The 24,742-nt window shown below is 42.1% G+C and overlaps 1 protein-coding gene across 1 annotated transcript in view; it reads left to right on the top strand.

The window, feature by feature from the left end:
- Positions 1-24,742, top strand: part of CRYBG3 (crystallin beta-gamma domain containing 3) — a 121,508-nt gene that overhangs the window by 66,090 nt on the left and 30,676 nt on the right. Inside the window, exons 11-16 of the mRNA XM_079766337.1 lie at positions 511-644; positions 4,340-4,466; positions 14,547-14,689; positions 14,797-14,923; positions 15,741-15,773; positions 23,939-24,048. Coding sequence (XP_079622463.1) covers positions 511-644; positions 4,340-4,466; positions 14,547-14,689; positions 14,797-14,923; positions 15,741-15,773; positions 23,939-24,048 — 674 coding nt within the window. The remainder of the gene's footprint in view (positions 1-510; positions 645-4,339; positions 4,467-14,546; positions 14,690-14,796; positions 14,924-15,740; positions 15,774-23,938; positions 24,049-24,742) is intronic.

Raw genomic sequence — 24,742 nt, 5'->3', positions numbered from 1 at the left:
TACTTAGACTCAAGAATTTGCCTGTCTCTTTCGTCTCGTTAAATAGTAACGACCATAGAAGCAGCGTTATAAGAAACAGCATGTTTTCTCAAATCCATAGATAATTTATTATTATGCCCTGGGACCTCAAGAGAATTTTTATTTCTTACAGGGGAAATTCCATAAGTATAAGGAAGGTTTGTATTAAATTCTAACCACAGGAATAAACTTATAAAGATAATTCAAGAATGAGTTATAAGAGTTTATCCTGTTAGAGGATCCTAGGATTTGGGTAACCAGAACAATGTGATCAGACTTGAGTATATTAATATAAGAGAGTATACTATTAAGATATTTTGTCATTGTGATGCTAAAGACTCATTTATGCCTTGTGACTGTCAGACACTGTGCTCGAGTGTAAGTATATATTAATGAAAAAACAGACCGTGATCCTTATTCATGGTGTTGTCTTTAGTGTGTATCTATTCTAAAATATGAGCATGTTAAGTACTTTTCTTTCATATTTTTTAGGTTGTTATTTATGAAGAACCTCACTTCCAGGGACAGGCCAAAGAGTTTAGTGAACATATAGATTCTGTCCCTAATTTTTTTAAAAATGATGAGGACTTTCATGGAATTGGATCTATTCGTGTCATCGGTGGAGTGTGAGTGTCATATTTTCAATAGTTGATTTAGTCTATTTATGAAGGTCAGTACAGAAAATGTGCTAAGCAGAGCAAAAACCACCTGCCTTAGTCTGAAGATATAAATTTCTTTGATAATATGGGAAATAAAAAATATTAGCTAATAGTAGCTTCCTGTGAACTCTTGGCATTACAGATTTTGAGGTAGATTAAATAGAGAAAATAGTTTCCAAAACTTCAGCACTTAGTATTACTAATCACAATATAGAAATAAGAATTGCAAATAAACTTATTTTCTTACAGATTATGAACATGGATGAGAGCCCTAGTTTTTGTTTTTAATATTTTTATTGATTTCTGAGAGGAAGGGAAAGGGAGAGAAGGATTGAAACATCAATGATGAGAGAGAATCATTGATTGGCTGGCTTCTACACACCCCCCACGGGGAATCGAGCCCACAACCCAGGCATATGCCCTGACCGGGACTCCAACCATGACCTCCTGGTTCATAGGTCGACGCTCAAACACTGAGCCACACCGGCCAGGCTTAAAGTATTTTTAGTGAATATTCTGTCCTATAGCTTCCTGATACACTCTGATCTCATAGGGTCAACACAACACAAAATAAAAAATCTCTTCTGTTGATCTTAGTTGACGCTGTGCTGACATTGACAGTGAGCCCTCCCTCATGAAGAAGTAGCCTGGTTGTCTGTTTCAAAGTTAGGCATTTTGATCTTGTTAACCTGTGGCCCTGAACTGCATTTGGAAGCCCCCAAAGGACTCCTAAGTATAAACCCAAGTGTAGCCATGATTGTGCTAACTCCGTCTCAATCAGCAGTTACTGGGGCAGGAGCCCCAGGAAATCTGTGGCCCGACTCGGCTGTGCCCTCTGTATTTGTATCCTGGCAGGTAAAATCAGTACTGATCCCTCCAAATACTTCCTGTTAGTCTCTCTGTTGATATGTTGGTCTATTTGGAATGTTGGTTCGTTTTAATTTAAGCCTTGGTACCTCTTGATACTTGAGCTAATATTGTATAACTTATTCAGGATACTCTAGCGAAAGATGATATTAAAATACTTTATCCATAGAAATTAAATGACTTATATAAGATCACTCAAGCATCTACATTTTAGAGACTTAGAATTTTCTATTTACAGCAAAAAAAAAAATCAAGCGATGGCCATACCAACCGAATTGGAATTATAAGAGACTATGCAATATGCTAGATAGGTGGGTCATATCCATAATTGGTCTGACATTTTGGTAATCATCTAACTCTTGTTTTGTTTTGGTAAATATATTTATTTTCATAAAAGTTTATTTTTTTTCTTTCAACTTTATTTTGTAATTATTTTTGAATTTTAAATTTTTATCAGGGGCTTGAAGAACAAATATGCTTTGGACAAACACATTTGCTTTGGACAAACACATTTCTGTTGTGTTGTATTTATTTGCGGCGTTCTCTGATTTGTGAATACACATGCTTCTTGTTAATCCTTTGGTAAATATTTTTGCCTTTTCTTCCTTCTGGGATCCAGATATTGTTCCCATTAACTAGATTGTGATTTTCATTGTTCTTTTCTACAATTATTTTATAAAAATCTCAAAATATTATGGCTCACAATACAACATACACACTTTCATTTTTAGATGGCAACTGCAGAGAAAAATGTGATGTCCCCATTGAGAGATAAACAGCTAACTTCATTATTTTTTCTGTGTTTCTACCATTTTTCACTTTTGTCAGCTGTTTATGAGCTCTTCCTCATCTCTCTCCCATCTTGAGGAATCTGGGGAAAGTGAGGTTGATGTTTCTTAATTTTTCTCAGATATTTTAATATCTCAGATGGATATATATATATATTGAATCTTAATCAAATCTATTCAGAAAAACTGGGCAGAAGATTTTCAACTGTCATTATATGAAAATTTACTGGTCTGTTCTTTAATATTATGGTCCTCTGTACCTTTTATTCATTTTCCCATTAAATGCATTAAAAGCTTGCTTCAAGTAGCCTCATTTATATAAAAGAAAGCTTAGAATTTGAAAGTTTTCTTATAAGATTTATTTTCACATAATAGCTTAAGAATAAAGAAAATGCTAGTTTCTGTACACATTACAAATATATTAAGACTAGCAGCCCGTTTGCACGAAGATTCGTGCAATAGACCTTCATTCACCTGGCTGCCTGCACCAGTTTTCTGCCGACACTGGGGACCCAGGCCTTGGCTGTGGCCACCACCTTCTGCCTTCTTTCAGGGTCGGGGCTTGGCCCCGGGCAGCGGCCTTGGGCTCGGCTGCACCCCAGCCTCCCTGCTACGGATCACAGGAGCCGACCCCCAGTGGTTGCCTGCAATCCGTGCAGGCTCCCCGCTGGTGCCCAAGGCCTTGGGCTCGGCCGCACCCCAGCATCCCTGCTACGGATCGTAGGAGCCGACCCCCAGTGGTTGCCTGCGATCTGTGCAGGCTCCCCGCTGGTTCCCAAGGCCTTGGGCTCGGCCGCACCCCAGCATCCAAGTGACGGTTTCCTGGTGGGCGTGGCTTGTGGGTGTGGCTTGTGGGTGTAGCGAAGGTACGGTCAATTTGCATATTACTCTATTATTAGGTAGGATGTATAAGACATGTTTATTCCAACTCATGTGCCCCCCTTCCCCTGCTGTACGCACACCTGCAGCACAAAGTGGGGAAGGATTCATGATTGCTGAGTGGCTCCTGTAGTTCTGCACCCTATGGAAACAATTCTGTGGAATATTTTTATATCTTCACAACGATAGTAGGGGTGGAGAAAGGAAACTAACAGTAATAGCCTTACCAGGCTTCAGTTTGTCAAACTCCAGAATTCAGAAGTCCCCAACACAGGAGCCCAATGTAGTCATCCTTGGCATGTGCCAGGGGAGCGGATCCCACAGTGTGGCTGGAGGGAGGGTTTAAGCGCGTCAACACACACTGTGACCCGTCTTTGCCCACACTGCATTAGCTACTCCGGTTACTCCGTAAAATGTAAGTTTCATGGAGGAGCTTAATGCCTAATGGTGTTTGTCAGTGTTCTGTACTGACAGTTTTAGATGAGAAGTCAAGAAGCCTGTGTCCTTGAAACGTACTGATAAAATGGCGGGAGCAACGCTTCCCACCATAAACACCTGCAGACGTCTCTGCATGCACGAAGGCCACCACGGCTAATACCAGCTCGGTCGCACTTCCCAGTGTCTCTTTGCTAAACCCCCATGCAATGTGTTTTAGATCTGAAGCCTGGTGAGAGGCTCCTTTGATCTGAACCTAAACAAATGTTTAATGTAGTAATCATGCTGTCATTCCGGAGGGCTTCATCAGTACAACGGGGGTGACTATCTTTGCATCTCAGTGTGGGTTCGTAACTTGTCTCATTGCCTATTTGTGCTTTCCATTATTTTTTACTTGGTAAACTGTTCTTCAACCATTTGGAGATGTGGTATCAGGCCATACCACATGCATTAATGAGCACTGCTTTGTTGTAATTCTGCAACAGTTAACCTTTTTGGGGGAAGAGACTGCAAACTATAAAAATTATTGATCCATGAAGAGTATACCATTTGTCTTTGTAAATGGTAAAAAAGCAAATGTGTTGCTTTTTAAAACACTGTGATGTACAACGGGTGTTTTATCATGGTTTTTTTTCCTTGCGTTCTTGACTACCGTTTTATTAATGGCTCTGTTGTTGTCCTCTGTATTTCTAGGTGGGTTGCCTATGAAAAAGAACATTTTAAAGGCCAACAATTCTTGCTTGAAGAAGGAGATTTCGAAGACAGAAATGCTTATGGGGCATTGAGCGGCCCCATCTTGTCTTTCCGGTACTTACAAGCTGTGAGTTAGCTCCCAATTTCTTAATTTCTCTCTTTATTTTTTCGTAAAAATTGGACATGACCTCTGATACAACATAAGGTTTTAACATCTTTCAACACCTGAGGGTACTAAACTGAACTGCTTATGTGACTTACCTGTTTTTTGTTTGTTTGTTTTTTAATTGAATTTATTGGGGTGACATCCTATCTAATAAAATAGTAATATGCAAATTAACTGTCACTCCGTCACAAAGATGGTGGCGCCCAGTCCCCTCAGCCCCGCCACTGGAGTGTCCAGGCCTGTCGGCCCCGCTCGGGGTCGTGGGGACCAAGCAGCGAGGCTGGATCCACCCCCTCTGGCAGCGGATCCTGTCTCACTGCTCCACTGCTGCTGGAGTGTCCGGGCCTGTCAGCCTGGCCAGGGGCCGCGGAATATTGTGAAAGCAAAGGTGAGAGACATAAGTAAAATCAGAGTGTCTAGGAAAAATTAAAGGGAAGATATCCTAAAACTTCCAGGAAATCTCCACCAATGAAGCAAAGAAAAAAAGCCTCTATTATTCTGTGAGCACCAAACCAAACTGGGTTGGGGTCTCAAACAATTCGCTCATATGATTGCAAAGACAGACAGACACTCCCAGATTGGAGAGGGCTCCCCTGAGGGCTCCCAGATTGGAGAGGGTGCAGGTCGGGCTGAGGGACTCCCCCCCACCCAACCCTACCCACCTCCCCCCGTGCACGAATCTTCGTGCACCGGGCCCCTAGTTGGTTGATAAAATTATAGGTACAATTCTATAATACATCATCTGTATATTGTGTGTTCACCACCCCAAGTCAAGTCTCCTTCCATCATCATTTATCCCCACTTTGCCTTCTTCTACCTCCCCCCCTTGCCTGTTTTTCTAACTGCCATGATTGTTTCAGAATACTTGTATTTACTTTTCACCTGTTGATTCCACATTTTTGAGCACCTACTTTTTTTTTAAATATATTTTATTGACCATTTACAGAGAGGAAGGGAGAGGGATAGAGAGTGAGAAACATTGATGTGAGAGAAACATCGATCAGCTGCCTCCTGCACACCCCCCACTGGGTATGTGCCCGCAACCAAGGTACGTGCCCTTGACCGGAATCGAACCTGGGACCCTTGAGTCCGCAGGCCGACGCTCTATCCACTGAGCCAAACTGGCTAGGGCTGAGCACCTGCTTTGATAGCTGCATTGTGCCACGTGCTGGAGATACAGTGGCAGAGACTCAGCCCTGCCCTCACAGAGCAGGCAGTCTGACAGGGAAACGGCGCTTACAGCAGTGTTTGATGTTGTTTGATGGTGACTGGCTTGAATACAGAGTACTGAGGGTACTCAGAAAAAGGTCAGTTACTTCTATTGGAAGTGAGAGGAAGTTAAGAGGACAGCTCAGCTGAAAGTTCAAGTTCAGGAGTTACCGGGTGAAGAAATTCAGGACAGGGTGAAGGGGAAAGGTAGGTGCTGTTTCAGTAAGAGAGTAACATATATAAAGGCAAGGATGTAAGCCAGTGGTTCTCAGTTTGGGGTGATTTTACCCTCTAGGGGCCATTGGCAGTGTGTGGACATTTAGTGGGTAAAAGCCAGGGACACTGCTGAACACCTACAATTCAAAGGGCAACCCCCCTCACCTCACCTTGCCAACAAAGAAGGAATCATCTGACCTAAATGTTAATAGTGCTGAGGTTGAGAAACTGCCATATTAAGTAATGGGAGGGGAGGCGGGGGGGGGATGGGAAATGCAGTTAAGTCGGGGTATTAGGGAGAACTTTGGGAAGATGAGTCCAGAGGCAGATAATGCAGGGCCTTATATGCCATGTTGGAGATTCACATTTTTTTCTTGATAATGAGCCACTGATGGATTTTAGACCTAGTGAGTATGATTGGATTAGTGGTTTAGAAAGCTCTTTTTGGTGACTGTATTAAGAAATGGCACAGTGTAAAGGAAGTCTGGAGAAAAGAGGGCCAGGACCTTGCGGGACTCCAGTGAAAGCTGATGAAGCTGTAGAGAAGAGAAGGTGAATGATAGAGAGTTCTGTAGGAAACCAGAGCTTCTCAAATGTTGCTCATTTCTCTGACCAGCTCTGCAGACTCTAATATGCTCAGAGGGGCATGTTTTCTTACGATTGAGGCATTCCCACTGCAGTCTCTTTCCAAACTAATCTGTACCCATATGAACTCTAACCTCTGGCAGAGTGAAAGCCCTCTCTGAAGGAACTGATAACGAAGCGAAGGGTGGTTGTGGGTCCACGTGGGCTGAGCACAGGGTGAGCGCGGAGGTTGTGTGCTCTGGCCCTTCTGGTCTGTGTGTCGGGGCCAGCGGCAGTTCTGCTGTACCCCTCACCTGGTCAGACAGGAGGAGCCAGGATGGGAAAGAAGCACAGGGAACAAAGGAGCTTTTTTTTTTTTCCTCCCATAAAACATCCTTGTTCATGAGAGTTAGAAACCAGTTCTACCTGACAGAAATACAGGGCAATCCACTGAAGACTGGGCACTGAGTTTACTTGAGTGACAGGTAACTTTTGAGGTATTTAGTCCATAATATACAGTGACCAGCAGTTTTCTCTACCTAGCCACTCCTTACCCGAGCACTAAAACGCAAGCAAGACAAAATAAGATAGTCTTCAATTTTTTTTTAAAGGTCATTTGACCACACTCTTTGAGTAAACTGTGGGTCATGATTTGATGCATCTTCCACCTTGTATCAAAATTTTCTTTTCCCTCCTTATTTCAAAAAGAATTGAATGGAAGCATTGCTGATCTTAGAAATGTTTAGAAATGAATGTGATGGTATCTTCCAAAGATGACTGTGACTAAAATAAGCTAACAAAAAAACAAAACTTCATCTCACTAATTGAAATCTACCAATAGTAGAAAACATGAAAATATATGAATACTGTAACTGTACAGGGTGGGGCAAAAGTAGGTTTACAGTTGTAACCACTTTTGAGTGCAAAAATTATTTTGTATTATTATTTACTTTTTGCATTTGAAAGTAGATACAACTGTAAACCTACTTTTGCCCCACCCTGTAGAGCTAAATAATCTATATATATAAAAGCCTAAGCGACCATTGCAACTGAAACAACTGATCGAACGACCAAACAGGCTGCGTGGAGTGACCAGGCTGGCAGGGGAGTTAGTTAGGGCTGACCAAACGACTGAGCAGCGGGCTGCGTGGGGCAACCAGGCCGGCAGCAGGGTTAGTGGGGGACGACCAAATGACTGAACAACAGGCTGCATGGGGCGACCAGGCTGGTGGGAGGGGGCAGTTTGGGGGCGACCAGGCTGGCAGGGGGGGCAATGAGGGGCAACCAGGCTGGCGGGGGGGCAGTTGGGGATGACCAGGCCGGCAGGGGGGCCAGTAAGGGGCAACCAGGCCGGCGGGGGGGAAGTTAGGGGTGACCAGGCTGGTGGGGGGGGGAAGTTGGGGGTGACCAGGCCAGCAGGGGGGGCAGTTAGGAGTGATCAGGCAGGCAGGCAGGCAGGTGAGCAATTAGGAGCCAGTGGTCCCGGATTGTGAGAAGGATGTCCCGGATTGGAGAGGCTGCAGGCTGGGCTGAGGGGACCGCCCCCCCATGCATGAATTTTGTGCACTGGCTCTCTAGTTATGAAATAGTTGATATAGAGAGTCTATGATAATCTGCATTGGAAAAATTGGCATGTTAATTAGTGCTGCATATAAAATTTGTGGAATTTACAAAAATGACAGTTTTTATGTAAATAAGTAAAAGTACCCTTTCAAGAAAATCTTCTGTTCTCTTTAAATTAGATTTTTTAAAAGTTAAAAGGTTAGTTATTTAGTTATAGTTAAAGAAGTTTTCATAATCCTCATTATAATATTCTGACATTTGTCAAGGACCTTACTTTCATGCTTATACTTAATCTTCACAAAGGCATACAACATCCTCTCAATCTTACAGATTCAGAAACTAAGGACCTGAGAGATACTGTGCCCGAGTGTAAAGCTGTGAGTTGAGGGCAGGTCTGCCTACTCTGGAGCCTATGCCATATAATTCATTTTCCTCTTTTATAAAATGGTTAGACTAAAACAGCACTTATCAATGGAAAACTGGATTTCATTCAACCTAAGGTTTGTTGGCACTTCATTTGTAGCTGTAAATATATGTCATTTTGCAGACAATGCACATACATATCCTCTCTAATAAAATGGTAATATGCAAATTAACCATCACTCCGCTACATAAGCCACGCCCACCAGCCAAGCCACGCCCACCAATCAATCAGGGAGAGTATGCAAATTAACCCCAGCCAAGATGGCTACAGCCACAGAGAGCAAGGTTTCCCAGGTAACAGAGCAAGCCAAGCTTTCCATAGCCATTGCAGGCCTAAGCCTCCACTCAAGCTACAAAGTTTCAATTATAGAAGGTAAACAAATTCAAACAGAAATGGGGGCAGAACGGAGCTTGAGAGAGCAAGCCAGGGTTGCCAGCGGCAACAGGGGAAGCAAAGCTTTCCGCACACCCTGGCCGGGCCCACCCGCTTAAGGCTACAAAGTTTCAATTGTAGAAGGTGAATTAACTGCAACAGAAATGGCTGCCACCCCAGAGGGAGCAGCAAGCTTGGCTCCGCTCCAGGCTACAAAGTTTCAATTGTAGAAGGAAAATAAATTCCAGATACCAGGGCCTCCGCTTAGGTTGCCAGGGGGCGTGGCCGGCCTGCAAACCACCACAGGCCCCTCGCTCAGGCCGCTCCATGCCCCAAGGGAACCCCCACCCTCATCCGGGACACCCTTCAGGGCAAACCAGCTGGCCCCCACCCGTGCACCAGGCCTCTATCCTATCTAATAAAAGAGTAATATGCAGATTGACCATCACTCCAACACACAATATGTCTGCCCCCATGTGGTCAAAGATCCTGCCTCCATGTGGACATAAGATGGCCACCACAAGATGGCCAGCAGGAGAGGGCAGTTGGGAGGCACCCGGCCTGCAAGGGAGGGCAGTTGTGAGGGACCAGGCCTGCAAGGCAGGGCAGTTGAGAGGGACCAGGCTTTCAAGGGAGGGCAGTTGGAGGTGATCAACCCTGCAGGAGAGGGCAGTTAGGGGTGACTAGGCTGGCAGAGGAGGGAAGTTGGGGGCAAACAGGCTGGCAGGGGAGCAGTTAAGCATCAACCAGGCTGGCAGCGGAGTGGTTAGGGGGTGATCAGGCTGGCAGGCAGAAGCGGTTAGGGGCAATCAGGAAGGCAGGCAGGCAAGCAGTTGGGAGCCAGCAGTCCTGGATTGTGAGAGGGATGTCCGACTGCCCGTTTAGGGCCGATCCCACCAGGATCGGGCCTAAACGGGCAGTCGGACATCCCTCCAGGAGTCCCAGATTGGAGAGGGTACAGGCTGGGCTGAGGGACAACCCCCCTCCGTGCACGAATTTCGTGCACCGGGCTTCTAGTAATAAATAATTATTTACATGAACTTTCAGACAGTTTACTTACAATTTAAACTTATGTTCACAAAATATTTTCAGATGAAATATACAAACTAATCTGTATATATTTAGAAAATTTAGAATTTAAGTATGTGTACAATATGAAAATGCTTTTTAAAACTTGCTTATCAAGTTATACTTTAAAAAATTTTACATTTGCTAGACATAGTATATAATGGGAGAGTTCACTTTATTGAGGCATGCTTGACATGTAAAGAGTTGTGCATATTTCTTTTTATTTTTTATTTATTTATGTTTTAATCCTCACCTGAGGATATTTTTTTCCATTGATTTTTAGAGAAAGTAGAAGGGAGGGGGAGAGACAGAGAGAGAAACATCGATGTGAGAGAGACACATTGATTGGTTCCCTCCTGCACATGCCTGGACCAGGGCAGGGATTGAGCCTGCAACCTAGGTATGTACGCTTGACTGGAATCAAACCCATGACCTTCAGTCCGAGGGCCGACACTCTAACCACTGATCAAACCAACTAGTGCAAGCTCTGCATATTTGATGAGTTTGGGGATAAATTACACCTGTGAAACCATTACCACCATCAGAGCCATAGACATATTAATCACCTCCTAAAATTTTCTTTCCTACCCTTTATTATTACTTTTTTATGTGTGATAAAAAATTTGAAAAATTTAACTATATAATACAATATTTAGATATAGGATTTAAAGCTTTTGTCACAGACCTACATAAGTAGGAGACTCTCAGATGTCTCTAACCTTAGAAAGAGTGAAATGCTGCATTTTAAGATCTAAGTTGAGGTAATATAAAATAAACAAGAGGACAGAAAACTGCATAATATAGTACAGTTTTCTAATGTCTTGGCTCCAGTATGCAGAACACTCTGGATTCTACTGAGGTCAAACCCTGGGTGAGTTCCTTAGGGATAATGTGATCTGTGTCCCAGCGTGCTTTGGAGAGTACAACCAGAAATGTGTTCCTGATTCCAAATGAGTCAGGCAGATGTGTTGACTTGCAGTTGAGTACTTTTTTTAAGGACAAGACCAGAAGGAATATAGCAGTATTTAGACTTCAGGGATTAAGGAAGGAATTTTTATTTTTTGGCTTTCTCAACAAAACTGTCTTAATAGACTTGTTTTCCACTAGCTTTGTTCTTTGTTTTTATTACAATTTTCAGGCTTTGGGGCTCTTTCAAATCTCTGGAACCAGGTGGAATGCAGTGGAGGTCTTTCTCCTAACGGAACGGATATGCTCAGTCTCCACTGGTGTCCCAGGTCACACCGTCCACGGGGCTTGTAGCACAGAAGCTCTGGGGCCCAGTCAGCTGAGGGATTTTATGGAAATTAAAAATAATCAAATTACTGATCCTAAAGGCTGTTTGGTCCTGCGGCAGCTGCTCATTTGTTTTCTCTAGCAGCAGGAGTACTGTACCTGAGAGACTATTAAACTATCCAGATTTTTCAATGGATGTAAGTGCTTTGAAAAAATAAAGTGGAATATAGAGTTGAGGTCATTCCATCATTACTCATTCTTCTTGAGCTGTAAAGCTCCACTTAAATCAGTGTGACTTCCAAGTTATTTGTGTCTAATAAAGTAGTGACAGTGACCTTGTAACCTCGTGGGCTTACTCAGGACCTCGTGACTCCGAGTGCCTGTTGCAGTCACCTCCAGAACAAGACAGTTAAAATGTTTTTGTTGGGCGGGGGCAGGCGGTTTTCTTTAAATATTTCGTGCCATGCTTTGTACACATGACCCTGAAGGTGTAGCTCCAGGTGATAGGAGTTGGCTTAGAGTTAGAACTCTGCCCAGAAGGGGCACCATATTGATGGCAGCTAGTCAACTAGATCAGATATTGTATATTTGGTAGGTTTCAGGAAAAATGCAGAGAAGGTCAAAACTAGGAGGGTGGTTCAGAAGAGTACTTATAAAAGACGGAAGGACCCTAACCAGTTTGGCTCAGTGGATAGAGCGTCGGCCTGCAGACTGAAAGGTCCCAGGTTCGATTCCGGTCAAGGGCATGTACCTTGGTTGCAGGCACATCCCCAGCAGGGGGTGTGTAGGAGGCAGCTGATCGATGTTTCTCTCTCATCGATGTTTCTAACTCTCTATCCCTCTCCCTTCCTCTCTGTAAAAAATCAATAAAATAAAAAAATAAAAAAGACGGAAGGCAAGAGCTATAGGCGTCAAAAGCCATGAATAAACAAAAGCCAAAGATGGAGAGAGGAGAGCAACGCCACTTGGGAGACTCCCATGGCCCTTGGCCAGGTCTCTGGGAATGGTAGACAGAGCAGGAAGGACACACACTCAAGCCATGGGAGTAAAGTTTTTTAAATATATTTTTATTGATTTCAGAGAAGAAGGGAGAGAGAGAGAGAAACATCAATAATGAGAATCATTGATCAGCTGCCTCCTGTACGCCCCACACTGGGGATTGAGCCCACAACTAAGGCATGTGCCCTGACTTGGAATCAAACCCTGACCTTCTGGTTCATAGGTTGAAGCTCAAGCACTGAGCCAGGCTGACTGGGCAGGGAGTACATTTATTTGTGAACGCGTACACTGTCAGCACTTGCGCCTGGCTGTGGACCTGTGACTGCAGATTCCTCCTCTGTTCGGCTCTGGGCCGCATTGTGGTCAAGTGGCCTGTCCCTCCAGCCTGTTCCCAGCTCACCCTCTTCACTGTGGTCACTCTGCCACAACCCACACGATTGATTTGTGCAAGTCATTGCTCAAGTAGAGCACATCACATCATAACACAAGTTATTTTCATGAAAGGTCACAAACACATTAAGCATGCACATATCTCTATTTTTTGTCTTTGTCCCATTTGACTCCAACATAATATAATGAATGACACATGTTATATTTCAGTTTATCCCTGCACCCCCATTCCTGAAACCCTAACCCGGAGTAGAGAGTAGGTAATAGAAGCAGAGTTGGAGCATTCCAGAGTGACCAGAGAAAGAGAGGGTGGGAAGGAGGGAGGCAGGGAGGAAAGCAGGGAGGGGAGAGGTCCATAAAACTGAGAGCTGATAAAAGACCTTCCCATTTTGTTTGGGCCTGACTTGGTAGGTGGCTATTGATACTGGTTCCCAACTGCCTCGAGCTAGTTATGCATTTTCAGGTTGCAAGAGACAAAGTCATGTTCATGCTGGAAGTGTATGTTGTCAGTACAGCCAGGTTTGTTGATGTGGCACCCGGGCTATACACTTTATCCTTCAGTTGAGAGGCTTATTTGGGAGACTTTAAGGCAAGTCACTTACAGGCTATTAAAGCCTTGATTTCCTCATCTGTGTATGTGTATAATATTGATATAATGTATTAATATGTTATATCTTCTATATATATAAAAGGCTAATATGCAAATACCCCTCAGAGTTTGACCGGGAGACCGAGAGTTCTATCGTTTGCTATGATGTGCGCTGACCACCAGGGGTGGCGCAGAATGAAGGCAGGCCCTGGCAGGCAGCCGGAAGGTCCTGATCGGCCCTGATCGCTGGCCAGGCCTAGGGACCCTATCCATGCACAAATTTCATGCACCGGGCCTCTAGTATTTATATATTACTCAGTATAATTATGTATCACTCCATTTCTTAGTTGTACAATGAGGATGAAAGTAATATAATCTCATGTGATTACTCTTTTGAAAATAATGCACATCAAACTCCTGACCACTAATAAGTGTAGAATATATTTCACTGTTAGCTTATTAAAAACTCTTCATAATTATATTTATTCCATCAAGTGGTAGATGCATAAAAGTTTATCTTGATGCATCTTTTGGACATTTACATTGTCTGCAGCTCTTCACTATTACAAACAATGCATCTTTGCATATAAATTGCCTACCGTTTAATTTCTTTAAGAAGCTCAACTTAAAAAGGGGGGATTAATTTCAGGCTCAAAGAGTGTGAACAATAAAAATCTTTTAAATATATTCTATATTATTTTCTAAAATAGCTGTCCAATGTATGTTTCCACCAGGAGTGTTCCCTGACAAAACTGGGTTTTAAGATCCTTCTTATCTTAATTTAAAAAGTGAAAATTGTGTCAATTGTTTTATTTTGAATTTATTTTTATTAGTGGAATTAGACATTTGCTTATTTGTTTTTAATTTTTTGTGAAATGTCTGTTATTTGCTGACTTATCAATTTGGGTCTTAGAGTTTTTCTGATAATTTTGTTTCAAACATGTTGTCTGATTAAAACTTTTTACAATTTTCTCTCAGTTTAATTTTTTAATAATTTTTTCTTTTGTCAAGCACTTTATTTTTCCCATTTCATTTAAGCACATCAAATCCTGCCCCTCGTTGCCCATTTTGTTTCATGCAGCTTTTGATCTTTAGGCATAAGTGAGACTTTAGTTTCCTTTACAAGTAGTGTTGCATATGGTAGCCGGTAAGTCCTAGCAATTTACCAACTGTTTACTAATTGCCACTTATATAAAAACGGTATGTTTTCCTGATTAAAGTAAAAATTGAGGCTTAGTTTTTAAAACTATTTAGGAATAGTGACTATTAGAATTGTTTCCGATACCATTTAAAATTCTTCCTGGAGCTATATTTGTGAAAATTATCCCACAAGTATGTGAAAATGGTGCAAAGATTTAGCAAGCCATAAAACAGAATGCATGCATTTTCTAAACTTTTCTCTTCCTCCTTTTAGAATTTTATAGAGTCTTCCATCACACTGTTTGAATCTGACCTAGAAAGTGGGAAATTTATTGACATTAAAAATCAGGAAATTTCTGACTTAGAAGAAATGGGCTTTGGCACTGAAACAAGATCCATTCACGTTAAAAGTGGAGTGTAAGTTGTCTCCCCCCTTGAGAAACTTTAAATGTTCTCTGCCGTTTTAAATGGTTGGTTGCTCAATTCTGCATCCCCTCTGTTCTTTTTCCTCTTCCCCCTACTAGGTGGGTTGCCTACCAGCAGAAGTTTTTCTGTGGAGAACAGTACATTTTAGAGAAAGGGAAATACAAATGCTTTTTTGACTGGGGAGGATCAAATAACATAATCATGTCAATACGACCTATCCAACTGGTGAGTTAAAAGTATGGACATAGCTAATGCCAGGGGCATGGGATGGCATACAACGGAATGTGTGGAACAAGCTTTTTCAAAGTGAAATTGTTGATCTATGTTACATGTATGTGAAGAGAAAATGAAATAGCATAAGAGTTTCTGTGGGCTCCATAGAGATCTTATGTATGATATTAGCACATTGATGAAGTGGCTCTGTAATTAGATCAGTTCATTCACTGAGAAGCATTTATTTAGTGCCTCTGCTGTGCCAGACACTGTACTGATTCACTGGAGATAGATGGATAAGACTGTCCTGATGGGTCTCCGTCTCTGAGGAGATAGACGTACAGACAATTCATTATGGAATGATTAGTGAGAAAATGGAGTGTGTAGGCAGTGGGAGCGGAGCAGGGGCAAGGAAGCACTCAGGACCTGGGAACTTGGGGACCGTACCACAGAAGGGAATACATTGAGTGAAATCTTATGGGACGTAGGGCAGAAAGGGCATTCCACAAAAAGCCTGGGAAATAACAAACACGACAGGGCAGTCCGGGTGTCCATGAGATAGTTTGGGAGAGGGAATGGTGGGAAGTTCAGACGCTTTTGTTTTAATGGGTATTGGGGCACATTTTTCTTCCAGCTACAGTATTACTCAAAGTGAATTAGTAATAAATACAAAATTACTGTAAGAGAACTCAGTAAGTTATTTGAGGGTCCTGGCCAATTCAAGAAATCTAGTAAATTGGCTAGACCTTCCTCCCCACCAAGGATATTTTCAAAACTTTTGAAAAGGCTACTAAGATTATATGGTTACAATTGTTTTAATGTTTTTCAGGAACCACTTGGGATAAATGAGCCTCCACATTTGGTATGTTTAAAAATAGCCTTACCTGGGGATTGTTAAATTCTTTACTAACAGCATCTATGCCCTTTCTCTCAAATCCTTCTTTCCTTCAGATAATGTGTGTGTGGCTGTGTGTCCGGGCGGCTGCGTTGTGCTTGGTACCTGTGAGCCGAAGAGCCCGTCTTTGTTGCTGGTGGTTCTGGCCTGGATGTGTCCCAGCTCCTGTTTTCTTCTGATAGGGATTCAGCTCTCACCACTTGGAGCTCATTTTGATCCTCTGCCGCTCTTTCTTCCCTGTCGCCCATCCGTTCTTGAGTGCTTTATCCTTATTCAGCACGTAGAGAAATAGCTAGCTGTCTTGACATGCTTATTTATGTAAATGTATTCCTAATACCTAAATCAGATAGCTCCTAAAAGCACTATTAAAATTGCAGCCTTACTTCTTTGTTTCTAGTGGTAGTGGTTTGAAGGATTGGGCAGTACTCTGGAGCCTATGTTACTTTTCTCTCTCTCTCTCTCTCTCTCTCTCTCTCTCTCTCTCTCTGTGTGTGTGTGTGTGTGTGTGTGTGTGTGTGTGTGTGTGTGTAGTGTATGTTTTTCATGTTCACATCACTGTTTATATATTTTAAATAAGCTTAGTTTATCCATGTTTCCATTCACAGTGCTTTCAGGTTTCATTTTCTGATTAACTCAGGCCTATTGGGAACATTTCCTATGTAAATACAGGGTGGGGTAAAAGTAGGTTTACAGTTGTGAGTTTGAGAAACAATTAATAAAGCTATTGTAACAATTACATGTCTTTTTCCAAAAGAACAGTTGTAAACCCACTTTTGTTCCACCCTGTATAATCGAGCTGTTGTATTTGGAGATACTTCCTGCCAAGTATTTATTTTGAATCTTTGTAAACTTCAGCTGTGGACTCTTAAGTACTTTTTCACATGAATCAACATAAGTAGTTAAAGAGTTAAATAGGGATGATTCCTAACTGCACATTTCTGAGTGCAGATAGAAGTCGCATTCTTTTCAGGTCTGTGTTTTCCCTCCTACATCCCTGTCCTTTGTATGGACTTCCTTGTTTGGGGCAGATTGCTCAGAGGGTTTTCTTCATAGTATTTCCAGTCCAACTTGAAGAGAAAAGGAAGCAGCAGAGAACGCCCAGTGGACTTGGCCCACTTCATTTTTCTGGCTGTGGCTCAGGTATTGCCTTGTGAAATAAATGTTTCCGACAGGTGGATGATAGCTGGATATTTGGTCACATGCAGACAAAGCCTCCTTAATTTACCCAGTATCAAAGCTCTTATTATCTCCCCTGGACCAACGTTCCAGAACGTTTTGCTAGTCTTTGGGTTGGCTGACACTCTGGTTCCACACAGTAATTAGAAAGTATTTTTGTTCTTTACAAGTAGTTGTGATAGCCAGACTGACCATTCAGATGCTGTGTTCAGAGGAAGTCGTCATTTTCTCTGTCTGTGGAATAAGGAAGAATTTACATCTCAGAGTTCAAGTCAGAGGAATTTTTTTTATGCTAGTGATTTTAAAAGGAACCTTAAGCATCTTAAGAAAGGAAAAACCAGAAAATGTATGTGGATAAAGATCAATATCATCATGAGAGTTATGCTAATAGAAATATTCTTGCTGATGTGTAAGCATGTCATGATGAGATGTCTTATTTGGAACATAGAACAACACCTCCTTGTATTGAGAAGATTGTTTTTGACTGAAGCTCAGTCACCAAGTCTAATTGCCAACTCAAAATATAAAGGAGCATTATAGAGTTCTTCATATTCCGCAGGTGGCATTTTATTTTTATTTTTCCCCAAACAAAACAAAAAAGCAAACCATGTGGATTATGTTCCTAATGTCTTCATTACCCCACCCCCAGCAAGTCCAAATCAGAAATTTCACTAAATTAAATCTTATAACAGTTCTCTGGAAATAAGGCACCATTCTCTGGAAATTCTAACCCAACCAAGGACTTTGCTTTCTTAGAATCTTTTTCAAGTCTATTGCAAATATAATTAGAAATTTGGATTTCTTTCACTTTTGAGCCCATGTTGAATTTTATGCATGATTCTGGCCGAGAAAAAAAGCGACTGGGTATTTATTTTCTTTTTATTTTCTTTTTATTTATTTTTATATTTTATTGATTTTTTTACAGAGAGGAAGGGAGAGGGATAGAAAGTTAGAAACATCGATGAGAGAGAAACACCGACCAGCTGCCTCCTGCACACCCCCCACTGGGGATGTGCCCGCAACCAAGGTACATGCCCTTTACCGGAATCGAACCTGGGACCCTTCAGTCCGCAGGCTGACGCTCTATCCACTGAGCCAAACCGGTTTCGGCTATTTTCTTATATCACATAATTTTGCCACATTGAATTTCAGAGTGATTGCAGGATCTTTAATAGTTGTGGTTACTGTTATCTTTGATGGGGAAAAGGAACAACAGTTTTAGTCAAATATCATTAAGATTCAAGAGCAGTAGAGAAAAACACTTCTTCATGGTACTGTGACTAGATCATCTTTATAGAATCCACAGGTCAGAAACACTCGGGAAGTACTTCACCAAGTTAAGACAGCCCTTCTAGGAGTAATCAGAGAAGTACAATTATTGTAGGACATGTAATCGATGGGAAAAGTACATAACACTGCAGGATGAGGCAGTGTGATGCAACAGAAGATTGCAAGCAAGACTTTAACAACCAGCATGTTTGGAGGAGGTCCAAAGGGCAGCAGCAAGTCTTTTTTAGACAGGATAGAATGTTTCTCATGGAAATTATTTTAATATTGGGGTAAATACATTCAAAATTATTCTGATGTTGTGGGTAAATTGAGTGCTGCTTCTGTGTTTGGTCAGTAAATAAGCTCTTGACTTTTTAGTTTATCATATTAGATTAAAGACCTACTATATTTACTCATATATGCCATAAATGAAAAGTATATAGTAAAAAGCATTTATGCAAATCTTCATAAAGCAGTGATAATTTGTGCCTTAAAGGACAGTTCTAAAAGAGAAATAAGACAATCCTATATAATAAAAGCATAATATGCAAATTGACCGAACGGTGGAACTACTGGTCGGCGGGGGGCCGGGGTCACCAAGCAGGCGGCACCAGGCCAGCCAAGGCACCGCCAGTGGGACATCCCCTGAGGGCTCCCGGACTGCGAGAGGGCACAGGCCAGGCTGAGGGACTTCCCCGAGTGCACGAATTTCGTGCACCAGGCCTCTAGTATATGAGAAAAGGCACCTTGCAAACCAATGGTACACTGTCCTTTTTTTTTTTTTTTTTTTTCTCACTTCCATACAGTTCCATTTGTGGGGCTGGTAGGAGTGGAGCTGTGCCGAGATGGCACAGAGAGCTGGGTGTGGTTTGAAATAAACTTTTGTTTATCTGACTACTTGCCTATGTTCTAAGCCAGTGGTCGGCAAACTGCGGCTCGTGAGCCACATGCGGCTCTTTGGCCCCTTGAGTTTTTAGCAAAGGCCAGCTTAAGAGTACCCTAATTAAGTTAATAACAATGTACCTACCTATATAGTTTAAGTTTAAAAAATTTAGCTCTCAAAAGAAATTTCAGTCGTTGTACTGTTGATATTTGGCTCTGTTGACTGATGAGTTTGCCGACCACTGCTCTAAGCAAAGTATCTGAGTTATTGTGTACATTTATTCTACATTATTCTAGGAAGGACACTAAAATAGTTATCCAGCCAGTAGTGCACAGGACTTAATTTCACCAAGTTTAATGACTGTAGTTTATAAGTGCGGTGCTGGTTTCTGTACGGACCGTCCTCAGAAAATTATTACGAGAATTGTTCTATTATGAGGCATTTGTAAGGTAGTCAGAATGAAGTGTTACTTTTCTGTGTGTGTGTGTGTGTGTCTGTGTGTGTGTGTGTGTGTGTGTGTAAATTTTAATTAATGCTTCTGAGTATGAACACTAAGACTAAAAAGTAGAGGTGGCTACTATACATATCATCTGAAGTATGTTTACCTTGCATTGTCAGTTGTCCAGGACTTGACATTTCATGGTGAAACATTGAAGTATAAATTGTAAGCTCAACATGAAAATAATTAAATAAACTGGAAATACAGTTGTGACTGAAACAGCCATGATCTCTCATGAGGCTTTTTCAGTTCTTATTGTGAATTGAGGTAATATCTACATATAGGAGAAATTACATTTTTTGAAGTTAATGTGATTTACTTTTAGACTCGTATTTTATAAACCTTTAAGTTAAAAAATGCAGCCTGGCCCTGGCCAGTGTGGCTCAGTTGGTTGGATGTCACCCCATGCAAGGAGAGGCCACTGGCTCCATTCCCTGTCTGGGCACATGCCGGTCTGTGGGCTCAATCCCCAGTAGGGGGTGTGCAGGAGGCAGCCGATTGGTGTTTCTCTCTTTCTCTCATTGATGTTTCTTTCCCTCTCTCCCTCTCCTTCTCTCTCTCTTAAATAAAAACATTATATATATGTAATCGATGGGAAAAGTACGTGTGTGTGTGTGTGTGTGTGTGTGTGTGTGTGTGTGTTCTGAAAAACCACTATCCAAAATACATGCTCTTATCAAGAAATTTAGGGGCAATTTCCCTGGACATGTAAAATTGTTCTTACACAGGAAATTATTCCAGAAGTCTGTCTCATTTGGACTTCTTTGTTGCTATCCTCTGTGTGCACCAAAAGGACCATGGTAGAAACTTGCTGGATCACAGCTCCCAGGGCAGGGAGTTGTAATGCTCCAAATGCAGCCTGGTTTCACAATAGGAAGCGTGTTGCGCAAGCCGCAGTTGGTCGGGGGAATTGGTTCTCTCACCTCCCAGGTTTTGGCTGATCTTTGAAAGACTAAGCAAGGCCAAAGCAGGATGACATAGTCAAGAAAGAATTCCTCAGAATGCAGAGACCATCAGCCTCTAAGAGGGCCCTGGAGAAGAAGGAAGAAGCGAACATCCGCTGTTCAAAGGAGCCTTGTTCTCCATGACCTCGCGAGCAGCAGAGAGGGCGATGCTGCAGATAGTTCACTGTGATGCATTCTTAGCCCAGCGCAGGCCTGTCCGTGCAGGGTGGGCCTGTGGGCCATGGCATTTCAAGGCTCTGGTGGATTATGGAATATTTATAGGGCTTATTAATTTTGTCTCACCTATTATAGATCCAAGGTCACTTGTGTTGCAGATATTGTATCTCTGGTCTAAAGGAACTTAGAGTTGAGATTACATTTAAGGCAGTCTTATCAGTAAACTGAATCCTGTACCCTCAAATGCATGACACGGACGTCTTCACCATAAATCTTCCACTAATCCTACCATCATCTTCACCGTCTCCTCCGCTCTCACAGGCAGCTCATGGCACTGTGGGTGTGTGCTCACGTTCTCTCCTCCCTCTTATTAACTGGGATCTGGAAGACTTGGGAAGGGAAGAGGCATATCAGCCACCCCTCAAACTAATCCAAATCTCCTTTGTGTTTAGCACTAAACTGCTTATTATTTCATACCTGTAGTGTCATAACAGGGGAGAATAATTGATACAATGGATAAGGACCACATCTTAGTGGCGGAGGGATTCTGGTTTACTCTTATGGTAGAATTGTTTTCTGGGCTTCTGTGCCCAGTATTTTGTGCAAGAGATAGATGGAAAGGGTAAACACACGATGACATTCCTGAAAACGTGTGTGGGGAATAAAATGTGAATTTTAGGGAAATGTCATCCTTAGCATGGACTAATTGATAATAGATACATCATGAGTCTAATATTTCACTGAATTTTTTATAAGGCCATGAAACTAAAGATTTGCTTTCTTAAAAAATAAATCTTTATTGTTCAGATTATTACAATTGTTCCTCTTTTTTCCCCCATAGCTCCCCTCCACCCGGTTCCCACCCCACCCTCTGCCCTTACCCCCTTCCCCCTCGCCCACTGTCCTCATCCATAGGTGTACGATTTTTGGCTCTGTTGTCTTTTCCCGCACCCCCACACCCCTTTCCCCCCAAGAATTGTCAGTCCACTCCCTTTCTATGCCCCTGATTCTATTATATTCACCAGTTTATTCTGTTCATCAGATTTTTTATTCACTTGATTTTTTAGATTCACTTGTTGATAGACATGTATTTGTTGTTCATAATTTTTATCTTTACCTTTTCTTCTTCTTCCTCTTCTTAAAGAATACCTTTCAGCATTTCATATAATACTGGTTTGGTGGTGATGAACTCCTTTAGCTTTTTCTTATCTGTGAAGCTCTTTATCTGCCCTTCAGTTCTGAATGATAGCTTTGCTGGGTAGAGTAATCTTGGTTGTAGGTTCTTGCTATTCATCACTTTGAATATTTCTTGCCACTCCCGTCTGGCCTGCATAGTTTCTGTTGAGAAATCAGCTGACAATTGTATGAGTGCTCCCTTGTAGGTAACTAACTGTTTTTCTCTTGCTGCTTTTAATATTCTCTCTTTCTCTTTTGCTCTTGGAATTTTAATTATGATGTGTCTTGGTGTGGTCCTCTTTGGATTCCCTTTGTTTGGGGTTCTCTGCGCTTCCTGGGCTTGTAAGTCTATTTCTTTCACCAGGTAGGGGAAGTTTTCTGTCATTATTTCTTCAAATAGGTTTTCAGTATCTTGCTCTCTCTCTTCTTCTGGCACCCCCATAATTCGGATGTTGGTATGCTTGAAGTTGTCCCAGAGGTTCCTTCATATTTTTGGATTCTTTTTCTTTTTGCTTTTTCCGTTGGGTGTTTTTTGCTTCTTTGTATTTCAAATCTTTGACTTGATTCTTGCGATCCTCTAGTCTGCTGTTGGATCTCTGTATATTATTTTTTATTTCAGTCATGTATGCTTAATTTCTAGTTGGTCCTTTTTCATATCCTCAAGGGTCTCACTAAATTTATCGGCCTTCTCTAGAAAATTTTTGAAAAACCTTAGAACCGTGGATTTGAACTCTATATCCAGTCATTTGTTTTCCTCCATTTCATTCATTTGTGATCTGTTTCTTTGTCTCCGCATTTTGGCTGCTTCCCTGAGTTGATAGAGTGGCTTTGTGTGCTAGGTGTCCTATAGGGCCCAGTGGCTCAGCCTCCCCAGTTACCTGAGGTGGACACTCTTGATGCACCCCTTTGTGGGCTGTGTGCACAGTCTTGTTGTAGTTAAGCCTTGATTGTTGTTGATATCACTGGGAGGAATTGACCTCCAGGCCAATTGGCTGTGAGGATCAGCTGTGTCTACGCTGGGAGAACTTCTGTGCTGGAGACACCCTTATGAGACAAGACTTGCTTCCGTGAGGCTTTGGTGCTCACTGAGTCTGCCCCCTGAGTGTGTCCCTTATGGATCTGAGGAGTTGTAATCTGGATGGTGCTACTCTGACCCCTGGGTACACTGGCTCTTGGATCTCCAAGGAGGTGCTAATTTAGCCTCTGCCTGAGGTCACCAGCAGGAGCTACGGAGATATCTGCAGATTCCTCTTCTTGTGTGGGTTTTGGAGGTGCCCAGATGAGGCCCAGCTGTAAAGCAATGCAAGCTGCTGCGGGGCCTTGGGCCTTCTTTTGGATGTTCTGGGTCTTACTGACTCAGATGCAGTTTGTTAGGTAAGTTTAGATTTCAGAGGACCAGGCCATTCATATACAAAAGCCTCTGTGCACAAATTGGGTGGGGCGGGGTCTCAGGGTGGAGCAAACAGCAATGGCTTCCCATCAGCTGTGCCCTAAGAGGCCCCCGGGTCTCAGTGTCTCTTGGTAATCGCTGCAAGCACCTCTGAGAGAAAGCGGCCCTCGAGTTCCACCTGCTGCCAGACAGTCCAGTTTCTCCCTGTATTAGTCTGGGTCCCCAGAGTCTTGCCCAGAACTGGAGTTCAGAGTAGTCAGGAGGTTTTGTCTCCCTCCCGCTTGAAAAAGACAGCCGCATACTCAGTTGCCAGCCCGCTCCGTGCGCGCCTCCGTACCTCTGCCTTTACTTCCGCAGCTCCTCTGAATCTTAGTGTGCTTTTCTCTTCCCTTCTAGTTGTAGAATTTCCACTTAGCCAGCCTTCCTGTGGTTCTGGATGATGTCCGTTTTGTCTTTTAGTTGTACTTTTGAAGTTGTTGTGCGAGGCAGCAATTTCAGGTGTTTACCTATGCCGCCATCTTGGTTTCTCCGGAAGGATACCAAGATTTGCTTTTTTTGTGTGTGATTATATCAAACAGTTGTTTTTTGTGTAATTGTTGTGTTGTGTTTGTTTTTTAGCTCATAGCATTCAGTAAACCAGGGTTCCAAGGTGAATGTATAGATTTTACCAAAGAAGTTTCTGATTTGACTTCATTCACTCCATGTTCCTTCAAAGTTCTTCGGGGCTGGTAAGTATGCTTATTGAGTGTTTTTGCTGTTGTTTAACAACTAAATTTCTTTAAAATTTACAGATATTTACCTGTATTATTTTTTGCAAACACAGTGAAATAAAAATGTTTTTATGCATTGATTGGCTGCTAATTAGCCTATATTAACTTTTTCCAACTCCTGTTATGAGCCATTGTGTAACAGAAAGAAACAGGATGCCAATTAACCTGCTTTGGGAGCATTTGGGTGATTTTTTCTTACTGTCACATTATTTTCTAAATATTTTGAGTGTTTATATTGTATGTTTATTGTGTAGCATAATAGAGTGCTATAAAAAAAATTAGTGTTTTTGTTCAGATAACACTCCCAAATTTTTTTTAAAAATTTATGTATCTGAAATTGTGTATAATTCTCAAGGCACATATATATCCAAATACTAATCCAAATCTCCTTTGTGTTTAGTGCTAAACTGCTTATTATTCCATACCTGTAGTGTCATGACAGGGAGAATAATTGATACAATGGATAAGGACCACATCTTAGTGGCGGAGGGATTCTGGTTTACTCTTATGGTAGAATTGTTTTCTGGGCTTCTGTGCCCAGTATTTTGTGCAAGAGATAGATGAAAAGGGTAAATACACGATGACATTCCTGAAAACGTGTGTGGGGAATAAAATGTGAATTTTAGGGAATGTCATCCTTAGCATGGACTAA

The sequence above is a fragment of the Cnephaeus nilssonii genome (assembly GCF_951640355.1).
Source record: "Cnephaeus nilssonii genome assembly, chromosome: 3".
Taxonomy (NCBI): Eukaryota; Metazoa; Chordata; class Mammalia; order Chiroptera; family Vespertilionidae; genus Cnephaeus; species Cnephaeus nilssonii.
This window is presented reverse-complemented; position numbering and strand designations above follow the sequence as displayed.